Source organism: Onychomys torridus, chromosome 12, assembly GCF_903995425.1.
Source record: "Onychomys torridus chromosome 12, mOncTor1.1, whole genome shotgun sequence".
Taxonomy (NCBI): Eukaryota; Metazoa; Chordata; class Mammalia; order Rodentia; family Cricetidae; genus Onychomys; species Onychomys torridus.
In genome coordinates, this window is record NC_050454.1 from 17,513,981 (window position 1) to 17,532,769 (window position 18,789).

At 44.8% G+C, this 18,789-nt stretch overlaps 1 protein-coding gene across 1 annotated transcript in view; it reads left to right on the forward strand.

Annotated features, from left to right (window-relative positions):
- The first annotated feature begins 9,213 nt into the window (after positions 1 to 9,213).
- Positions 9,214 to 18,789, forward strand: part of Hgd (homogentisate 1,2-dioxygenase) — a 48,267-nt gene continuing 38,691 nt past the window's right edge. The window contains exons 1-3 of the mRNA XM_036203990.1: positions 9,214 to 9,228; positions 16,483 to 16,554; positions 17,476 to 17,564. Of these exons, the coding sequence (XP_036059883.1) occupies positions 9,214 to 9,228; positions 16,483 to 16,554; positions 17,476 to 17,564 (176 nt within the window). The remainder of the gene's footprint in view (positions 9,229 to 16,482; positions 16,555 to 17,475; positions 17,565 to 18,789) is intronic.

The following is an 18,789-nucleotide window of genomic DNA, read 5'->3' on the forward strand; positions in this document are numbered from 1 at the left end:
ATTTAATACCTTAAACTTCAGAAGACACTGAGGGAAAACAGGAGAAGAAGCAAGAAATGCATTTCTTCATAGCTGAAAGACAGCTAAATCACTGCACAGGGAAAAGAGGGGTGCCAGGAGCTGACCCTGGACCTCAACTATCCCAGTGGACGTTTGCCAGTGCACAACATACAGTTTGCCAGGGCTCTTCCATAGGATTAAAGAACTTACGCAACTTCCAGTTACAATTAACCCACACCTCCGCAGTAAAACTCCAATCAGTTGCTTTCAAACTCAGAGGTGTATAAAAATCTCTTTCAATGTTGGATTTAAATCTGGATTCCAAGGTTTCATCTGTTTTCTTTCACATCCCTTAATTCTCCCCCCCCCCCCCCAGACAGGGTTTTGCACCTTTCCTGGAACTTGCCTTGTAGCCCAGGCTGGCCTCGAACTCACAGAGATCCGCCTGCCCCTGCCTCTGCCTCCTGAGTGCTGGGATTAAAGGCATGTGCCAACACCGCCCGGCAACATCCCTTAATTCTATGTTATGCAATAAGATAACAATTTTATATTTTTGGACATTTTTAGTTTTCTCATGTGTGTGAGGGTGGGGGTGGGGAGGCGTGCCTGCAGAGGCCAGAAGACAGCGTTGGATCCCTGGAGCTGGCATTACAGGCAGTTGTAAGCTGCCCGATGTGGGTGTTCCTAACTGCTAATCTCTCCAGCCCCTAGATTGTATATATTTAACAGACAAACCGAGTGACCCCCCAATGCAGAAAGTGAAGCTCTAGGCTTTCCAAAAGAAGCGAACTAAGAAATACAGAATACATAGATTGTAAATCATGTACTTTATGAGTCCCATTATAACGAAGTTTACCAACATTCAACGTTAATCTTGACTTAGTGGTCTGGTCAGTTTCTCTCCCTCTCAAAGCCATGCCAGCTACCGGTAAACCAAGAGATATTTATCTTTGGTATATGGCTATCATTCTTGGGGGAATGCTATTTTCTTATGGGTATCTATTAGCTATTTCTAATCAGTGCTCTGCTGGCTGTCATAACACACCGCTTCTGTTGACAGGATTTTGTTTTGTCCACTAACTTAACTGTGCTTCTCTGAAGTTTTCCATTTTCTTGGGACCAGAAAGGGGGCACCAGTGGCCTTAAAATGGATTAGCACAAGCATCAGTAGGTATGTAGGCACAGATCATTTTAGGGGACCCATTTTGCCATTTTCAGTGGACTTCTGCGGATGTACCTTTAACAGAATTGAGCTGCTGATGAATGCAGCCCATTGCTGGGTCTTACTTCCTGCCTTAGCTCACCATCACTTTTGTCCCGTCGGCAAAGGAACAACTCACTTGTACAGGAGCACTGTGGCAGATTTCCCCAAGGTGTGCATGTCTTCCAGATGCCAACAAAAGGACAACTCTAAGTAGCTATTCATTTAAGGACTTTGCCTGTACCGATCCCCACAATTATTTTTAAATAGACCTGTCTTAGGTGTCTTTGTCACTGTTCCACTGCTGTGAAGAGACACCATGGCCAAGGCAACGCTTGGAAAAGGAAGCATTTTATTAGGGCCTTGCTTACAATCTCAGAGGCTTAATTCATTATTATCACAGTGGGGAGCATGGCAGCAGGCATGGCAGGCATGATGCCAGAGATGTACCTGAAAGCTACATCCTGATCCTCAGGCAGAGCAAGAACCTGGGCCTACCATGGGCTTTTGAAACCTCACAACCTGCTCACTCCCAGTGACACACTTTCTCCAACAAGGCCACACCTCCTAATCCTTCTAATCTTATCAAAGAGCCCCACTCCCTACTGAGCATTGAAATTTCTTAGCCTAGGGGGGCATCTTATTCATACCACAACAATACCTAATATGTATGTCTGAAAATGTCACATTGAAACCCATTATTTTGTCCAATTGATAGATATTAGTAAAAAGCAGACACAACCAAAACTAAGATCTGAAAATGTTAAATGAATGTCAGCAATTTTTTTAAGTTTGAAAATCTTGAAAACAATGCAACAAGGAAGTTGGGAAATAAGTAACTGTCAACAGTTACCTTTAAAACATTTTTTTTTAATGTGGGATTCCTGAAAACAAAGAAAGCTGTAGTGAGAAAGAGCCAACCAAGAGCTGCTTGCTGTTGGTTGCTCAGAACCTATTTCTGAGGATGCCGCATGCCTTGGTCACGAGACAGATAAATCAAGCTGGAATATTTATTCCCTGCTGGCTAGTCCTCAGTGCCCAAAGGTGCTCTGCAGATGCTGGATGAGATTGCCATCACCAGTCTTCTCAGCCTTGGACCCCGTGTACAATATCAACTAGCTAAAGTCCAGCATTACAACAATACCAGGTCTGTCACCAGGTGGCCAGCCACTATCTGATTGGATTTGATACCAATGCACGGGAAGGAATATGTGTCTGGTACTGTAAGCCCCAAGAGCCCATTGCTCAGATATAGGCCCTAGTGGAGGAGCTGTTGCTGTTTTCCTAAAGAGACCTGGTTTGCCCATCAAACTGCCTTCTAAACTAACAACTGTCCGCTTTGTTCAGAGAAGCTTCTTTTGGAAGTAGTTGCAGTTACTGCCGGAACTCCTCACTGGACAAAGTACTAAGAATAAATGACAATCGGATGCACAACCATAAATGAAATGTTTGTATCATGCCCTCCAAGGCTCAGAGAACATTGTAGAAGGAATAGAAAGAGATGGAGAAGGCTCAGGTGGTGGCCGATGCTGGCTTCTAAGCATGGCGTGACTGTTGCGCTCTTGACCCCAGCTGCTGTGATTGCCCACACAACTGGATCCATCCACACCCTGTCTTGATGGAGGAAGACTCCATGCCCCCCCAAAGGATTTTTATGCAGTTAATGGTTGATGGGAGAGGGAGAGACATTCAGGAGGCAGGCTGAGAGGGACATAAATGAGAAGGATGGCATACTTCTGGCTTCTTCGCCCAGGACATCACTCCCTCCCCTTTTGACTGGCCTGTCTAAACTCCATATGTCCTAGGCAGGTCCAGACATGGGCTGGGTGCCAGCCAGCCCACTCTTCTTTCACTAAGCTGGCTTTGACAAAGTGAGAGGTAGGAGACCCCTCCTAGGTCACCTTTACAACCCCCAGCCCTCCAAGAGAAAAACAGATTTCAATGTCTGGCTCCCCTTCCCACTTGCGGAAACTAGCCTCTCTCTTTAGTTGGGTGGGACACATGCAGTTTGCTTTCAATAAAACTCTTGTGTTTGCTGTGACTGCTTTATTTCCTGCCATTTCAATCTTTACTTGACAGAGAAAGCAAACCTGACCCAGGATTCTTAGATGTAACAGTACCACTAGTGAATGCCCCCAAACCTAAAATAGAATAGTGGAATCAGATATTTGTTCAACTACATAAATATGTGTTACATTTGTTTGTGTTGCAAAATATTTGTTTAACCATGAAAAGATGTGTTGCTTTTGTTTATGCTGCATTTGTTTAACTATGTAAAGATGTATTGCTGTTTTACCTTGCTTGCCTATAGCACCTGATTGGTCTAATAAAAAGCTGAGCAGCCAATAGCTAGGCAGAGGAGGGATAGGCGGGGCTGGCAGACAGAGAGAAAAAAAAAGAGTAGCCAGCCAGCCAGGCCAGAGGCCAACTAGCAAAGGTAGGGTGGGGAGGAATCCAGCCAGACATGGAAGAAGCAGGAAAGCAGGATGAACAGTACATAGATGAGGTAAATGAGCCTTGGGATAGCACATAGATTAATAGAAATAGGGGGAAAAAAGCTAGCTAGAAACAAGCCTAAGCTAAGAGCGAACATTCATAATAATAAGTCTCTGAGTCATGATTTTGGGGCTGGTGGGTCCAAGAAAGCCTGCTACAATGGGGCCAGTTGGGAGGAAGAAGAAGTGTGTGGTGGGGGGAAGAGAGTAAAGGCAAGGGGTGAATGTGATTGGGATATACTATATACATGTATGGAGATGTCATAAGGATGCCCATTATTATGTATAATTAATTTATGTCAATACAAAGAAAAATAAGCTAAGGCCTTGTCACATCCTTTCATGACAAAGCTTCTCTTTAGCCTATCAAAGTAAGAAACAGGATTTTAAAAGTTATAAAAATTAACATTTTTATTCCCCCAGTCCTTTCTGAGTAAACAGATTAGACGAAGTGTAATATTCAGTTAAAGTAAATGGTCCCGGTAGCTGGGAAATGAAGACTTTTTCAATCAAGCTTCCAATTATCCCCTTTCAGCACACAAAAAACCCTAAGTAAGGTGTTGAATTATAGATCATTAGAAGTAATACTTAATGGTAAATGACTGGTTTTTGATACTGAATTTAGGAGTGAGTAAAAAAAAAAATCTCATTCATTCATATCTATTTTTATGTGAACAAATTGTCTCAAATGTAAAACCACAAAAAACAAAAAGCAGGATTAAATGATACAATCTTGCTATTTCAGATATATGGGTTATTCATAAATACACAAAGGAGGAGAGAGAGAGAGAGAGAGAGAGAGAGAGAGAGAGAGAGAGAGAGAGAGTGTGTGTTTCAGGGCTGGTAAGATGGCTCAGCAGGTGAAGGATCTTGCTACCGAGCCTGACAACAGAATTTGATCCCCAGACCTGCATGGTGGAAGAAGATTCTCAACCTTCCCAGTGTTACGACCCCAACCATAAAATGACTTTATTGCTGCTCATAACTGTAACTTTGCTACCATTATGAATTGTAGTGTAAATATCTGTGACCCACAGGTTGAGAACCTTAGCCTTAGGCTGTCCTCTGACTCCATAGGTGCACTGTGATGTGTGTAAAACCCACCACCCCACAAAAAAATAAAACACATTGAAAATTAACAGAAATTTTGTAGCCACAGTTAATACAAAATTATCTATCTCTGTCATATTTCAGGCCACTGATCTAGAGAGTGGAATGCATGCTGTCAAAAAACCTGAAAGTGCAGTGGGGGGGGCCAGGAGAGAAAGCTGGGGTTTAGGGGTTTGATTTTTGTTGTTCTTCTGAGTCAGGGCACACTATGTTGCCCACGCTGGCCTCTGATTGTCTAGGCTAAAGTGAACCACACCACCTGCCTCAGCCTCCGAAGTACCCAGGATCACAGACATGCATCACCACTTACGACACTTGGTTTTGATCCTTTCCCCCAACTTGGGGGTATCTGAGCATTTAGACCTGCTCCGCGGGAGCTTCTGCAGAGAGTAAAGTTCCTATCTGCCAGATCAGAAAGCAGCAGACACCTGCAGGCTTCAGATCTTGTGTTTCTGTTCACTGTTCCACACATACTGGCTCATCAAACTCCCTCCTCACTCCGAGTTCTACCAACATTGGTTTTTGTTGCTTGCTGTGTAGGTATTATCCCTCTGCTCTGGTCCAGTACTCCTTTGGCTTACCCCGACAGTGACAGTCTCATCCTTCTGCTGGGTGTCTTTTTAAATGTGGCTCCCCTAGCCAGGTCACTTCCATTTCCTCAGCTTCGAAAGTCTGCCCAAGCACTCTGTTCCTGGAAGGCTTCTCAATAGGACCTCCCACCGACCCCTAACTTCAGTCACATGGCCCCCAACACAGTGTACTTCACTGACACTTCTCTGTCCACACATACTGTTCCCTCTGCTCAAGCCCTTTCTAACTCTTACCCTAGGTGACCTGGTCCAGACATCATCTCCACCAGGGGGCATTCCCTGGCCTTCCTAGTCTGGGCTTGGGGCCTTGTCTAATTCCTCCAATAATACCCTGGACCAGAAGACACTATCTTAGCATATAGCATACACTGTTGAAATGGTCCTTAAGAAAAATGAGTGAATGGCTATGTGCAGATGTTAGTTAAAATAAGAAGCCACTAGGCAAAGACTCAAGGCCACCCGTACCTGAGGATTTTTAGTCTCGTTCCCTGGATGTGTGCCTCACTGTACCTGGCATAGTAACTCCAAAGCAAATACTTCATTTATTGAATTGTTGTTATAAAAATGAAAAAAGCAGGAAATAAAGTTAACCCACATAGGAATTCCTAATGTCTATTAATAGGTTGATTCTGATTTAAATCATTTCAGGGCCCTAAAGAAAATTTTATCCAACCAGGAATCCCTCATCACTTTCTTCAGTCTCTCACATAGTGAAACCTTTTTTTTTTTTTTTTTTTTTTTGAGACAGGGTCTCTCTCTACATATCCCTGGCTGTCCTAGAACTCACTCTGTAGACCAGGCTGGCCTCAGACTCACAGAGATCTACCTGCCTCTGCCACCCGAGTGCTGGGATTAGAGGTGTGCGCTCCATACCCAGCCGGGAAACACTTCTTAAGCCTGTCTTTGAAGCTGGCTCCATAGAAAAGTGAAGCAGCAACGCCTTCCCTTTGTCTTGTCTTGGCTCTGCTGTCTTGTTTTCTAACCACCAACGCAAGTGAGTTAGTAATGAGGCGCCAAGGTACTCATAAACTCAGAATTGAATAGGATTTCCTTTCTCTTTCCAGTCTGCATACTGTCTGGTTAGCCCCAATAGTACAGGGGTCTCCATACACTTCCAAGTTTGCATATCAATTCCAGAGTCTGTATACCTTCTAATGTCATTTGTCTATGCTCTAACGTGCTGAGATTCCCTGGAATCTGCCTGCCAGAAATCAGTCCACAAGTTTGTACCAACATCCTTTTTTTTTTTTTTCAACTAACATGGCCCCTAAGACTGGCCTTCCATGTGGAATATCTCATACACAGACAAATCATTTCACTGCAAACGCAGTATGCCACAGTCCTGAGCTCTGAAGGGTGCTAAGTCCCATAATCTAAAGGCGGGATCTCAGATTGGCAGCCTGGATCCATTTTAGAGCTGAACACATGGTTTTTAGCTATATGGTAAAATTATGTCACTGTTAACCAACCACTCCCAAACTTATCAGTGTAAAATATGCCGTTCTGTTCACTCACAAGTCTTTCAGCCAACAATCTAGGCTCGGTTTAGCTAACGGTTTCTTCTCACCTGGGATCACTTACATGTCTGCCGTCATCTGGCAGCCAGATTGCCTCATCCACATGTATGGCAGTTAGTGTGGGCTACGGAGCTGCCGCCTGGCCCCTGGAAGCTAGTTCCACCTTTTTACATGTTAGTCTGAGACCACTAGAAATATACAAGTATCTATGGCCAATTTTTCAAGCCACTGTTTTCTCATGTCATGTTTCCCAAGATCCAGAGAAGAAAAAGACTCCATCTCTTGACTTGTTTTTGTATAGAGTCCCCGCTGTGTTATCCAGGCTGGCCACGAACGCAAAATTCTCTTGCCTCAACCTGCCAAGTGCTGGGGTGGCAGCTATATGCCACCATGCCTAGCTGAAGACTTTCTTGATAAAAGGAATGGTAAAGTCACATTCAAGGGGCACACAGAAACATGGGGAAGAAGCTAGGTAATGGCTTGCAACTTACTAAAATGGTTTCTTCTTTCTTCCTTCCTTCCTTCCTTCCTTCCTTCCTTCCTTTCTTTCTTTCTTTCTTTCTTTCTTTCTTTCTTTCTTTCTTTCTTTTTTAAGAGCTGAGGATCGCACCCAGGGTCTTGTGCTTGCTAGGCAAGAGCTCTACCACTGGGCTAAATCCCCAACCCTATAATGGTTTCATTTCACCCCTTCTTTCTTCCTCTCCTTTCTTTCTTTCCTCCCTCCCTCCCTTCCTTCCTCCTTCTTTTCCTTCTTCCTTCCTTCCTCCTTTTTCCCTTCTGTCCTCCTTCCTTCCTCCTTTCTTCCTCCTTCCTTCCTTCCCGCCTTCCTTCCTTCCTCCTCCTTTCCCTCCATTCTGAGATGTCCTATATTAAGTTACATGCCAGTCAACAGAGGAGTAACAAGGTAAGAGAAGACCATTTAAATTCACAACTCGAGGTTAATGAGCAAAGAAAAACTCTTCCATATCCCTCTTCTGTGTGCTGAGGGTCACTCCTCAGGGCCACACTGCATTCTGATTTTGGAACCAAGCAAGCAAGCAGTAGCAAGACTTCTGTTTGTGCACTGACTTGGGCCCCTGTGGCCCTGTGTGTCCTGCCCTTCTTATCTATAACCAGTATGGGTTCCATGGAAATGCTTTTTATTTCTTTTCTCACAAATTGTATTATAAAACATCCTACCCTTAGGTTGGGTGCACATGTTCTAGGTGTCTTCTAGTCCTGTCAATCATGTATTAGGGACTGTGGCCCTTTACCTTTTAGTTAGTGTCTACACAGCTCAACAAACCCTTCACTGAAGCCTTTAGCTGCAGAAGTTTGACTTAGGATTCACTTCTCCTTGCCAGCATTTAAAGATTAGAATTTCATTTCTGGAAAATCACCTAGCCTGATTTTTCAAAGCCGGTTTTCCTTCCCGTGCTGTTGCATCTGAGATTGTAATAGTAAATCCTACTTCACAAAATTGTTTTTGTAAAATTAAGTAAGGTAACGTCTGTGGGAAAAAAATCTGGCACAGGCCAGCCTCGGTATATGTTTCCTTCCTGAACACGCCCAGTCATGAGGTCTCAACCTTCCAGTGGCCAAGATGGAGGACAAGGGAGTCCAGGAGAAGGAGGCTGGAGGGTGGTCGGCATTATTAGGAAGCAAATGACTAAAGAATTTATAAACATTCTAAATGTATTTTCAGAAATTAAGAAGTTAAGAAACATCCCAGCTTACTGTAAACGCAACATTTAAGGCTCTCAACAGTTCCAACCCTGGGAACTGAGCTCATCCGTGGGAGGCAGTGGCAGGGAGCGTCCAGTCCTGGTCCCCTCCTTCCCACAGCTCTACACTTGGGACAAAGTACATTGCATTTTCTCCATAGGCACTGATTACGGGCTCTGCTCCTTCCTGGCTTGAGTCAGGACTGGGGGAGAATTCTGTCACATCTGGCAGGTGCTAACTCCCACAGTTCCTTTCTCAGTTAACATTACATTCTCTGCCTTTGGGGAAAAAAAGCCTTCCTTGAAATGGAACAAATAATTGGTCAATATTTACCTCCAGAGAAAGGAACCAGTTCTCTGCAATGCCCTCAGAAATGACCTGAGGTTAATAATACAAAAAGAAAAAAAAGTTGTGCAAGAATTTTAGATGCAAGCATGTTGGACTTTCTGCCTAATGTGTCCATTAAGCAACTCTGCCTTGAGTGACGTGCTGACCTAGGAGACACGGTGAACTGGTGAAACCCAGAACGTTCGGAGAGAAGTTTCAAAGCGGGACAGAAGCGCTGGTGTCTCATAGATTCCTTGGCCTGGGTTAGAATGGCAGAGCTAAAGGTAAGAACCCTTCCATCTGGATTTGGATTAAGATGGGAGGATGTACCTAAGGGTGTCACTTACACAGGACAGTGGACACTTAGCGTGTGTCAAGCCCCAACACTAGAAAAAGAACTGAGAAGAGATGGAGAGAACGTGAGAGAGGAGGGAAAAGCAAGAGTGGAAAGATATCTAACAGGTTTATTGTGCCTTCCTCAGCAAGAATGTGTGGAGCTTGCTGGGGTCAGAGGTGAAGAAGATTTGGGGTGGGGGCTGTAGAGACAGCTTGGTAGTTGCAAGCACTCCGGGCTCTTCCAGAGGACCTGAGTTCCGTTCCCAGAACCTGTTCAGCAGCTCACAACTCTAGCTCCAGAAGCTCTGACACCCCTTTCTAGCCTTTGTGGCCTCTGTAGGTGCTCACACACACACACACACACACACACACACACACACACACACACACACATTGAAGGGGCCTGACCTGTGTTCAGATGCTGCATCGCAGTGTTGGTGGGTGCGATGATGCTGATTGTGCTGAGGACACACGGGAGAAGGGACGAAAGAAGGCAACTGTATCCTTGCCTTTGCTAATTTCTAATATTGTCTTGTGGATCAGTGGGCATGTTGAGAGCTCCCATTCTAAATGGACACTGTGCATTTCTCTCTGTGTCTCCTGCTCTCTGTCATCCTTGTGGCTGCAACTTCCCGGACTGCTTCCGGCCAGCCAGTTCAATGTGCTTAATCTGCTTAATCGTTTGGTAGCTCAGAGCCAGCTGTGGACAGTACTACTTTATTTAAGGTGCCATTTAAGGTGAGAAGAATGAGTGGGTCATGTGCTACATGTGCTGTATGAGTTAGCACCCTTCACAGTAACCCTGGGGTGTAGGTGCCCTTTTTTTCTATTTTAAACCAATAAGGAAAACGAAGTTCATAGAGGTTAAGGCGCTATCCAAAATCCCTGCTGGTAAATGATGGAGACCACAGTAGAACTTGGGTTTGTTAGAGTTCAAATTTTGGGCCCCCAAAAGAGGGTTGGTGGCACCTGCTAGACTGGTGCCTTTGGGCCAGGGAGAAGAATGTGTTCCCAGTGTCTAAAGCTCACTGAGAACTAGAACATCCTGGCACATGGGCTCAAGCTGAGAGGCACAGACTACCTGGGCTTCTTCCTGGGATTAGGGATTGAATGTTGCCAGGATGCTTTTCAATCAAAGCTGGGACAGTAAATCAAGCAGCTCTCTAATTAATAGGCACCTTGAAGGCCCTTAGCACCACAGCAAAGAGGTTGTCTTCTTTATCGTCACACCAGATTTAGAGTTAGCTCTCATTCCGTGCTAGTTCATGACATAGCCGTAGATGCATGATGGGAATGGAGAAGCTTCTGGAAGGAAGCTGTTCCTAGGTGAAGTGACAGAGGACTAGGCCTGAGGAAATACCATGTGTAAAGATGCAAAATGTGCAGGATGATCTGTGCATCCCAGGAACCGAGTGTTTCAGCTAACGTGGAGCAGCTGCATGAATAGGGGTGCCCAGGAGGGGACCCACGTGCAGATCTGAACCGAAGGGGAGTGGGCACAGATAATGGAGACCATCAGGCCAGTGGTTCAGTCAAAGATGTGGAGGAAGGGGCACTCCTAAGAGCTTTGTTTTCTGATGGAAAGCCTATGAGGAAGCTCATCAAGGGAGGAGGCATCCTTACCATTTATAAATAAATCATATCCAAAATCCTGTCCTGCCGCAATGTTTAAGCAACTTATTATGCAAAATGCCACCGCATGTAAATGGCACCCTGGCCTTTGTTCTCAGTTTCAAAGGCTTGCCCAGCCTGCTGTCTAATCTCAAGAAGGAAAGGGCATCTCCAGAGGTCAGGAATCTTACCACAGAGAGCCAGACTGAAGCGGGCCCATCCCAATCAATAAACATTATAAAACCTAAATTTAAAATGTTCCTCGTGTTTCCTCCATCATTTCAATGGCTGTGTCAACACCAAACCTGGAATGAAGTCACATTTACATAAAAGCTGGGCTAGAGGAAGAAAATTCAAAAGCTAAAGTGATGACATGAGGTTTAAGGTGGAACTACCATGTGCTTGACAATGTCTCTTCACTGCTGCTGTTTTTCAGATGCACAGCTGGTTTCACACGCAGACTCTGGGCCCCCACCAGCGGACCCTAGACTCGCTGGCTTTGGGTCTGAAATAATTCTTAGGGTTAATGAGAAGGGAGACCCTCTGGCCTACCGTTTCCTATTGGGCTACACCAAATTACCATAGATTTATTAGCTTAAGACAACACATGCATTCTCCTGCACTTCTGGAGAGAGGATATCTGAAATCAGTCCCACTGGGCTGACATCAAAGGGTCAGCATGGTTGAGCTCTTCTGGAGGCCCTAGAAAGATTATTTCTCTGGCTTCAGTTTCTAGAGAGTCCGCCTTCCTTGGCTCACGGCCCCTCCCTTATTTTCAAAGTGTATTACTCAGAGCTCTGCTTCCTCTTTTTCAGCCAAATTACCTTTTACTTCTGTCCTAACAGATCACATGTGATTTCACTTAGAGTGCCTCAAATAATCGGGAATCTCCCTATCCCCAGAACTGATTACTTAATCACATCCGCAGATGTGTATCTGCTCACATGTCCAAGTTCATTCTAAGTTACCTCAGGGCAGCCGGGAAATTACCTCAGGCCGTGGGTGAGGCTGCCAGAGGTTAGGGAGACCTTCTTTAGACTCCTTCCCAGATAAAAGATGGAGACCAGAGGAGACAGCAAGTTATAAGGTGACAGAGACCAGTGTGAACAACTGACTGCCTCTCCTCAGGTTTTTATTAAGATGAGCATGAAAACTGCAATTTGCTCCCATGACTTGAGAGGTGGAAAACCTCTGCTCTCCTTCCTCAGGCCAATTCAGGAAGTCAGAATTAATCTGTGTTAGGATACATTTGTTTTTTAACTTTGCTGTCAAAGGCAGTTCTTTGGACTGTATTTTTCAAATACCTTTGAAGGTATTTGAGAGAAGAGATGGCTAACTCCATCTCTGGCCATGAGTTTACCTTTTAGCCTTTGTTTGCTTTGGGACAGGAAGGAATAACTTGTTTTGGCTGTCATTAATTTATCTCTTAGCTTTATAGCCAGTTTAAGCTCTGCAGTGGTTCCTTTACCCAACAGTTATGAACCCCAGATTGCTTCTCTGGTTCATTGGTCTGTTTTGTTTCATTTTTGTCTTTCATTTCTTCCAGATAGGGTCTTGGGTAACCCAGGATGGCTTTGAACTCACTATGCAGAAAGGGATAACCTTGAACTCCCAGTCTTCTTCATCTGCTTCACAGGAGAGATCATAGGCTGTGTCACCACCCGAGGCTTCTGGTTCATCGTTAACTAAGCCATAACAAGCACTTTGAAAGCTGTTTTCCAAAGGATTGGGGTTTCAAAGTCATAAGCTGTCTATTTAAAAGCCTGCCTCCTAGTTTCAGGCAATAAGAAATAAGACACAGCCGGGCGTTGGTGGCACATGCCTTTAATCCCAGCACTCAGGAGGCAGAGGCAAGTGGATCTCTGTGAGTCTGAGGCCAGCCTGGTCTACAAAGCGAGTTCCAGGAAAGGCACAAAGCTACACAGAGAAACCCTGTCTCAAAAAGAAAGAAAGAAAGAAAGAAAGAAAGAAAGAAAGAAAGAAAGAAAGAAAGAAAAGAAAAGAAATAAGACACAAAGATCATTCCAGACCATCATTCAGCCTGCAGCAGCAACCTGCATGTTTGCTTAACAACCTAGATTCTATGATTCTGTTAAGGTTAGCCAAGAGAACTGGATCCTTTCAAAGGGAAAAAAATAACAATAATAGAAGAGCCCTGGGCCTCTGTCTCCCCAGGCATGTCCCTGCTTCTATAGCACCCAGTACAAGGAGACAAGGTATACATCTGCTACCCACATCAGGTGTTACCCAGAACCTGACTGAAAAGTACCCCTTCAAATGACTAACAAGTAAATCACATCCTAGGGACCAGGCAAGAATTGAAAAACTGGATGCCAGTGAGCTGCCAAAGAAGTGACTCTACCCAAGTCACGTGGGCCTCAGAAATGTATTCTTTCATTTAACAAGCATGCATGTATTTCTCTTGGAGAGAAAGAAAATCGTATTTTTATATAGCACCAAATGATTCCGAAATCTGAGCTGAAAGAAACAAACACACCCGCCTAATGTCAGGTTTTTATTTCACTTTTTGCAGAAGGTGCATCTTTATATAATCCCAGAGGCAACTGGAGCTGGAGTGCCTGGCTTTTCACAGCTGATAAAAGCAGAGTCCAGAGTCTGTCCTTGGACTCAAAGCCTTGAGACAGCAGCTGCGAAACACAGCTCCCTCCTCCCTTCCCCCTCCCTTGCGAAGCTTTCGGTGGCAAAAAAAAAAAAAAAAAAAAAAAAATCTAACAAACGCCTCTATAATTTTGCTCCTGGAAGGTTGGGATGACCAATGAGCTAACGGTGACGGTGACTCAGCATCTTCCGCCCGCCTCTTAAGCCAGTGCACTTCCATGAGGTGGAAAAAAAAAAGATATAAAATTGCTACCTTCCCTCCCTCTTCTCTCCCTCCCTCCCTTCCTGCCTCCTTCTCTCTTTCCCTGGGAGCTCTGGGTGGCTCCCTCCTAAACCAACAATTGTTCTTCCCTTCTACCTTAGAGCACAGCCTTCATCAAATGCTTCAGAACCACTAACTCCCTTTTTTCCCCTTGTTCGGAATACACTTAGAACCTTTGTCCCTAGGCTAGCCATAACAAAGACCTGCAAGGTTAATCAGTGAATCCACCCCTGCCTGCCGGAAAGCTCAGCTAGACAGGGTTGCTCTCAGACCTCCCCTGCTCCCCGCAGACAGGAACAAGGCCACAGCCCAACAAAGAGAGGCCTCTGTCATCCTCAGTGGCTCCTGTCACAGGCTGATCTACAATTCTGTTTCACAGAATGGAAGATAATTGGAGGTCATTACTGATTCTCAGCAGCTCAAATTCAGTCCTGTTGGTGGTGAGCAGGAGGTTCATTTTGAGAGAAGAAAATTGTTACTCCGTGGAGGTTCGGGATAGTGGATAGTCGCTGCCATTTCCCCAAAGCTATAATTCCAAACTGCATGCAGCTTGGAACAAATCTCATTAGAATAGAACTTGGTTGGGGGGGGGGGTGGAGGGGAGATTCTGATAAATTTTCAAGAGAAAATTTTAAGAACTGTGGGGGTTAAGAGGTATAGCTCAGTGGTAAAGTGCATATGCATGGGGCCTCAAGTTCAATCCCCAGAAACACCTTCCTCCCCCCCCCAAAAAAAAACCCGTGTCTGAAGGCAAATGAATAATTTCACTGCCATTGCTTTCTAGGTCATAACATTTCACATTTCATATTCCTTCCAAATATAGACACTGCTGGCCTGATCATCGCTCACACATCTAAGCGTGTTACATCTAACTCATTCTTCCCAGAGCTGCCAAGAACTTTGTAGGGCCTACCCTCCACCCACATCCATCCTTCTTATATCTCTTAAAGAACTGTGCTCAGATGGCGGCATTTCACTCACCCAGGAAGGCTGCACTCTCCTTATCCTAGGCTAAAATCAACTCGTGTTTGACTTAGAGCAAAGGGAGTTCAAATCCCAGTCACGGCAGCAAGCATGCACTCCGACGACCGGCTCTGAGGGCTTACTGAATAGCTTCCATGGGCCAAGACACAAGGTGCACAGAGGTAAATGAAACTGGCAAAGTCCCAACCTTCAGGAAACGTGGAACAGCAAAGAAACCAGACAGTGACAGACCTATACCCAAAATCAGGTGTGCTAAACAGGGCAAGAGGGAGTCTTGGCTCACAATGGATGAGCAGTAACTGAGCCAAGCTGTTGCAGACTCTGCTGTTCTTCCTCAAACTGACCAAGAGATCATAAGCATGATTTCATGCAACCATTTTGTAAATAAATGTCGAGAGAGGGGAATTGAGCTGTTTCAGGGGCCTAAAGGAATTCCAATGGAGCTGAAGTTCGGGGTAGCAGAGCCTTCCTGTACAGGTCTAGCAGGGCTCTCATGGTATGACGGCATCAGCTGTGCCCTCATTTTCCAAGAAACAGGACTGACCTCGTTCAAACCAGCAGTTACTTGGTCCTAGCTCAGCTGTCTGTGGATAACTGAGATATTCTTCGAGGACCAGTATTTATTGACTTTACCAATTACCATCAACAAAGCAGTCTTTACCATTGAAGGGGGTATAAATTTCAGGAGACCCCTGTAAGTTATCTTGTTGAGATACTTCATTTTCCCCTCTGAGTTGTGAACCTGAGAGATGGCAATCATAGTTGTCTCCGTTCCATTGTTTTGAAAAGGTTCTTGGCTGGAACATCTCCTAAAAACCATTCTGTCTTTAACCCTTCTTTTCTTGTATCCACACAGATGCAAATACACATCACACACACACACACACACACACACACACACACACACACACACACACACACACAAAACCACATGCACACGATGATCCAGGTAACATTGGCTCTCGTGGAAGGTGTTTTCTAACAAACATATTCCCGCCTCTTTAAAACCACATACCTCTTCCCAGTTTGGGATTTTGGTTTCTTGTCTGTTTGTTTTAGGGTGTGCAGGGGGAGCCATCTCCCGCCCAGGAATTTCCAGACAGAACTAAAATTAAAGAGCATGTTCTTGAAATGGGATCATTAAAAGCAAGCTTATAAAATCAGGCAAGAATGGTTAAGGGCAAAAAAATCTGTGCAATATCCAGTATTCCTCTCTGGTTAACTGCAACTATTTAAAATGCACAAACACATATTGTATTTCCTAAATGGCTCAGCAGCCAAGACAGAGCAGATATTACAATGCATGGCCTTGTAGTTATCCTTGCCTTTGTAGAATGGCAATGTTGTAAAATGCTCTTTAAATCCTATTAGGGGCTGGAAATACGGCTTAGCAGGTAGGTCACTTACAGCTCAAGTGTGAGGACCAGAGTATGGATCCTCAGAATGCACTAGCTTAGGAGAGTTGGGGCCAGCAGGTAGGTCCTGCAGCAAACTGGCTAGCCAGGCTACCAGTGAGCCTCCAGTTCAGAGAGAGACTGTACCTCAGTCAATAAGGTAGAGAGCAATTGAGGAAGACTCTCAATATCAACTGTGGTCTTCCACATCCACACATATATTTACCCACACCCATGTAAAAGCATGCACACACACACACACACACACACACACACACACACACACAAATACATCCCAGTAATGATGAAATTTGTGTCTTTGTCACATGCAGTACATTTCTGGATTTGGGAACGAGTGTGCTTCAGAGGACCCTCGCTGCCCGGGTTCCCTGCCAGAAGGACAGGTAAGCGTGGAGGGGAATGCTGGGAGCTCCGAACTGTAGACCTAGAAGACAAGCCTGTTGGCCCATAGCTCCACACACCACAGCTCGACAAACTGTCCAGTTTCCGAGATCACTAGGACAATGGTGTTGCAGCATAATATAGCAACAAGAATATTAAAACTGGCTTTCAATTGGTGATTAGCTACAGCAAAGGAACCAACCCAAATTAATGAAATTAACCACAGAACTTCCAGGATAGGCCCCAAAGTCCAAGGGTGGAGGAACTTCCTGGGAGCCCCCCTTTGGAGGACATCAGAGATGACCATGTTGAGAAAATAAGTTACTTGAGAAATATATGCATGACAATGTCCTCACCAATGCTGGTTATAAAAGCAAAACTTACTGGAAACAGGTTTATTTTCAAAACGTTTTGGTGGCCATTTCATGGTATGTAAAGTACTTATACTGGGCATGGGGGCATAGCCCTGTAATCCCAGCGCTCATTAGGCAAAAGTAAGGGATCTTGAGCTTGTGAGCAGGCTGGGCTACGTATCAAGACTTGTCTCAAAACAAAAGAAAAGAAAAGCTCGTGGCATGGTATGTCCATTTCAAAAGAAAAACTCCTGAGTATTATAGGCTTATATGTCACATAGGATCGTCACTTGGAGGCAAGAACTGAAAGAAATATATGAATATTAATATTGGGCGGCTTTGGTTGGTGAAGTAATGGGTCATCACATATGTTATGAATTTTCCACAGTAAGCCTGTTCCACTCTTCTAATTGGAGGAAGTCACAAATGTCCATGGGTGGGTGATAGTAACGTGCAGTGGCCCAGAGCCTTCCCATCAGGCCAGGATCCCTCCCCGCTGTGCTGGTTGGTGGGCAAGTAGGATGCTTCGGGTAGTGGAATGATGATGATGTGCTGGCTCTTTTGTTTTAGAATAATCCTCAGGTCTGCCCCTACAATCTCTACGCGGAGCAGCTATCGGGATCAGCCTTCACTTGTCCACGGAGCACCAATAAGAGAAGGTACATGCTGAGACCAAGTCTGACTTACAGTCTGGAGGACCTATATCCCAGCCACAGTCTCCCCAAGGTCCTCCTTGTGTGCTGCATTCTGGGGTCACATCAGGGACATCCAGGCTTATTCCCAGCAAGTGGTTGGCAGAAGAAAGCTAGGAAACAGCTGTACAGAGGCAAAAAAGCACCCAAGTCCAGTCCCGTTACAAAGTCTCACTAGAACTCCACAGGAAATGTTCCTCACACTCTGACTTTCCTCTAAGGATTCTATAGTTTCAAACTGCAGTCAGAGAAGATTCAGACATCTTTCTCGGCTGACTAGAAGCATTATGTTCTTTGCGCAAAAACCGATAATCCAAGCTGAAGCGCTTGAAAGGTCATGTATTATGGCCCCATGTGGTTTGAATTAATAGGGTTTTTCCTCTTCAGAATTTGCCTTTCCCAGAAACCAGCACATTCATTAGCACAGTATGGCATGTTCTATGCTCACTCTAATCCTACAAGTCACCTCAGTGAACTTGCTCTCTAATCAACGTCTATGGAGCAGGTTGGATGCAGACCTGCTGAAGACCCAGGAGGCAGTTATATGTTGTGGTTTGGATTCATAGTATCTAATTGTAGGGAGTTCAGGTCCGGTATGTGTAAAGAATGACGTTGCTGACTTTGGAGATTTAAAGGAGAGTTGGAGTGGTCTTATGCAGCCTAGATAGAAGGAGGAAGTGGGTTTGTGTCCACTGAGTCCTCCAAGAAGCAGACAGGCCAGGGAGTGCGAGAGCACAAAGAGGCACATGCATGGTAAATATCGCCTCCCTTCATAACGAATCATGTCCACTCTGCAGGCAGGCAGGCAGGGCCCCTGCGGTTAAATCCTTGCTCCTACTTCTACTGTTGAATGGTGTCGAACAAGCTGTCTACCCACTCAGATTTTCTACATTTGTAAATTGGATACTGTGAGATAATGTGGGCAAAGGGATAGAATCTCTTATATTTGTAAAAAAATCAAGGATTGAGATGGGCATTGTAGTGAGCACCCGTAATCCCAGAACTTGGAAGGCTGAAGTGGGAGAATCAGGAATTTGAGGCCAACCTGGACTACATATCCTGCCTCAAGAAACCAAACCAACCTAGCAAACAAAACACAAAACAAAAGCGAACAAGTAATCAGAGATTGTTTCTATTGTTATTTGGCTATCTCTTCCTCTAGACAAGATAAGGTAACCCACAAACGACATCT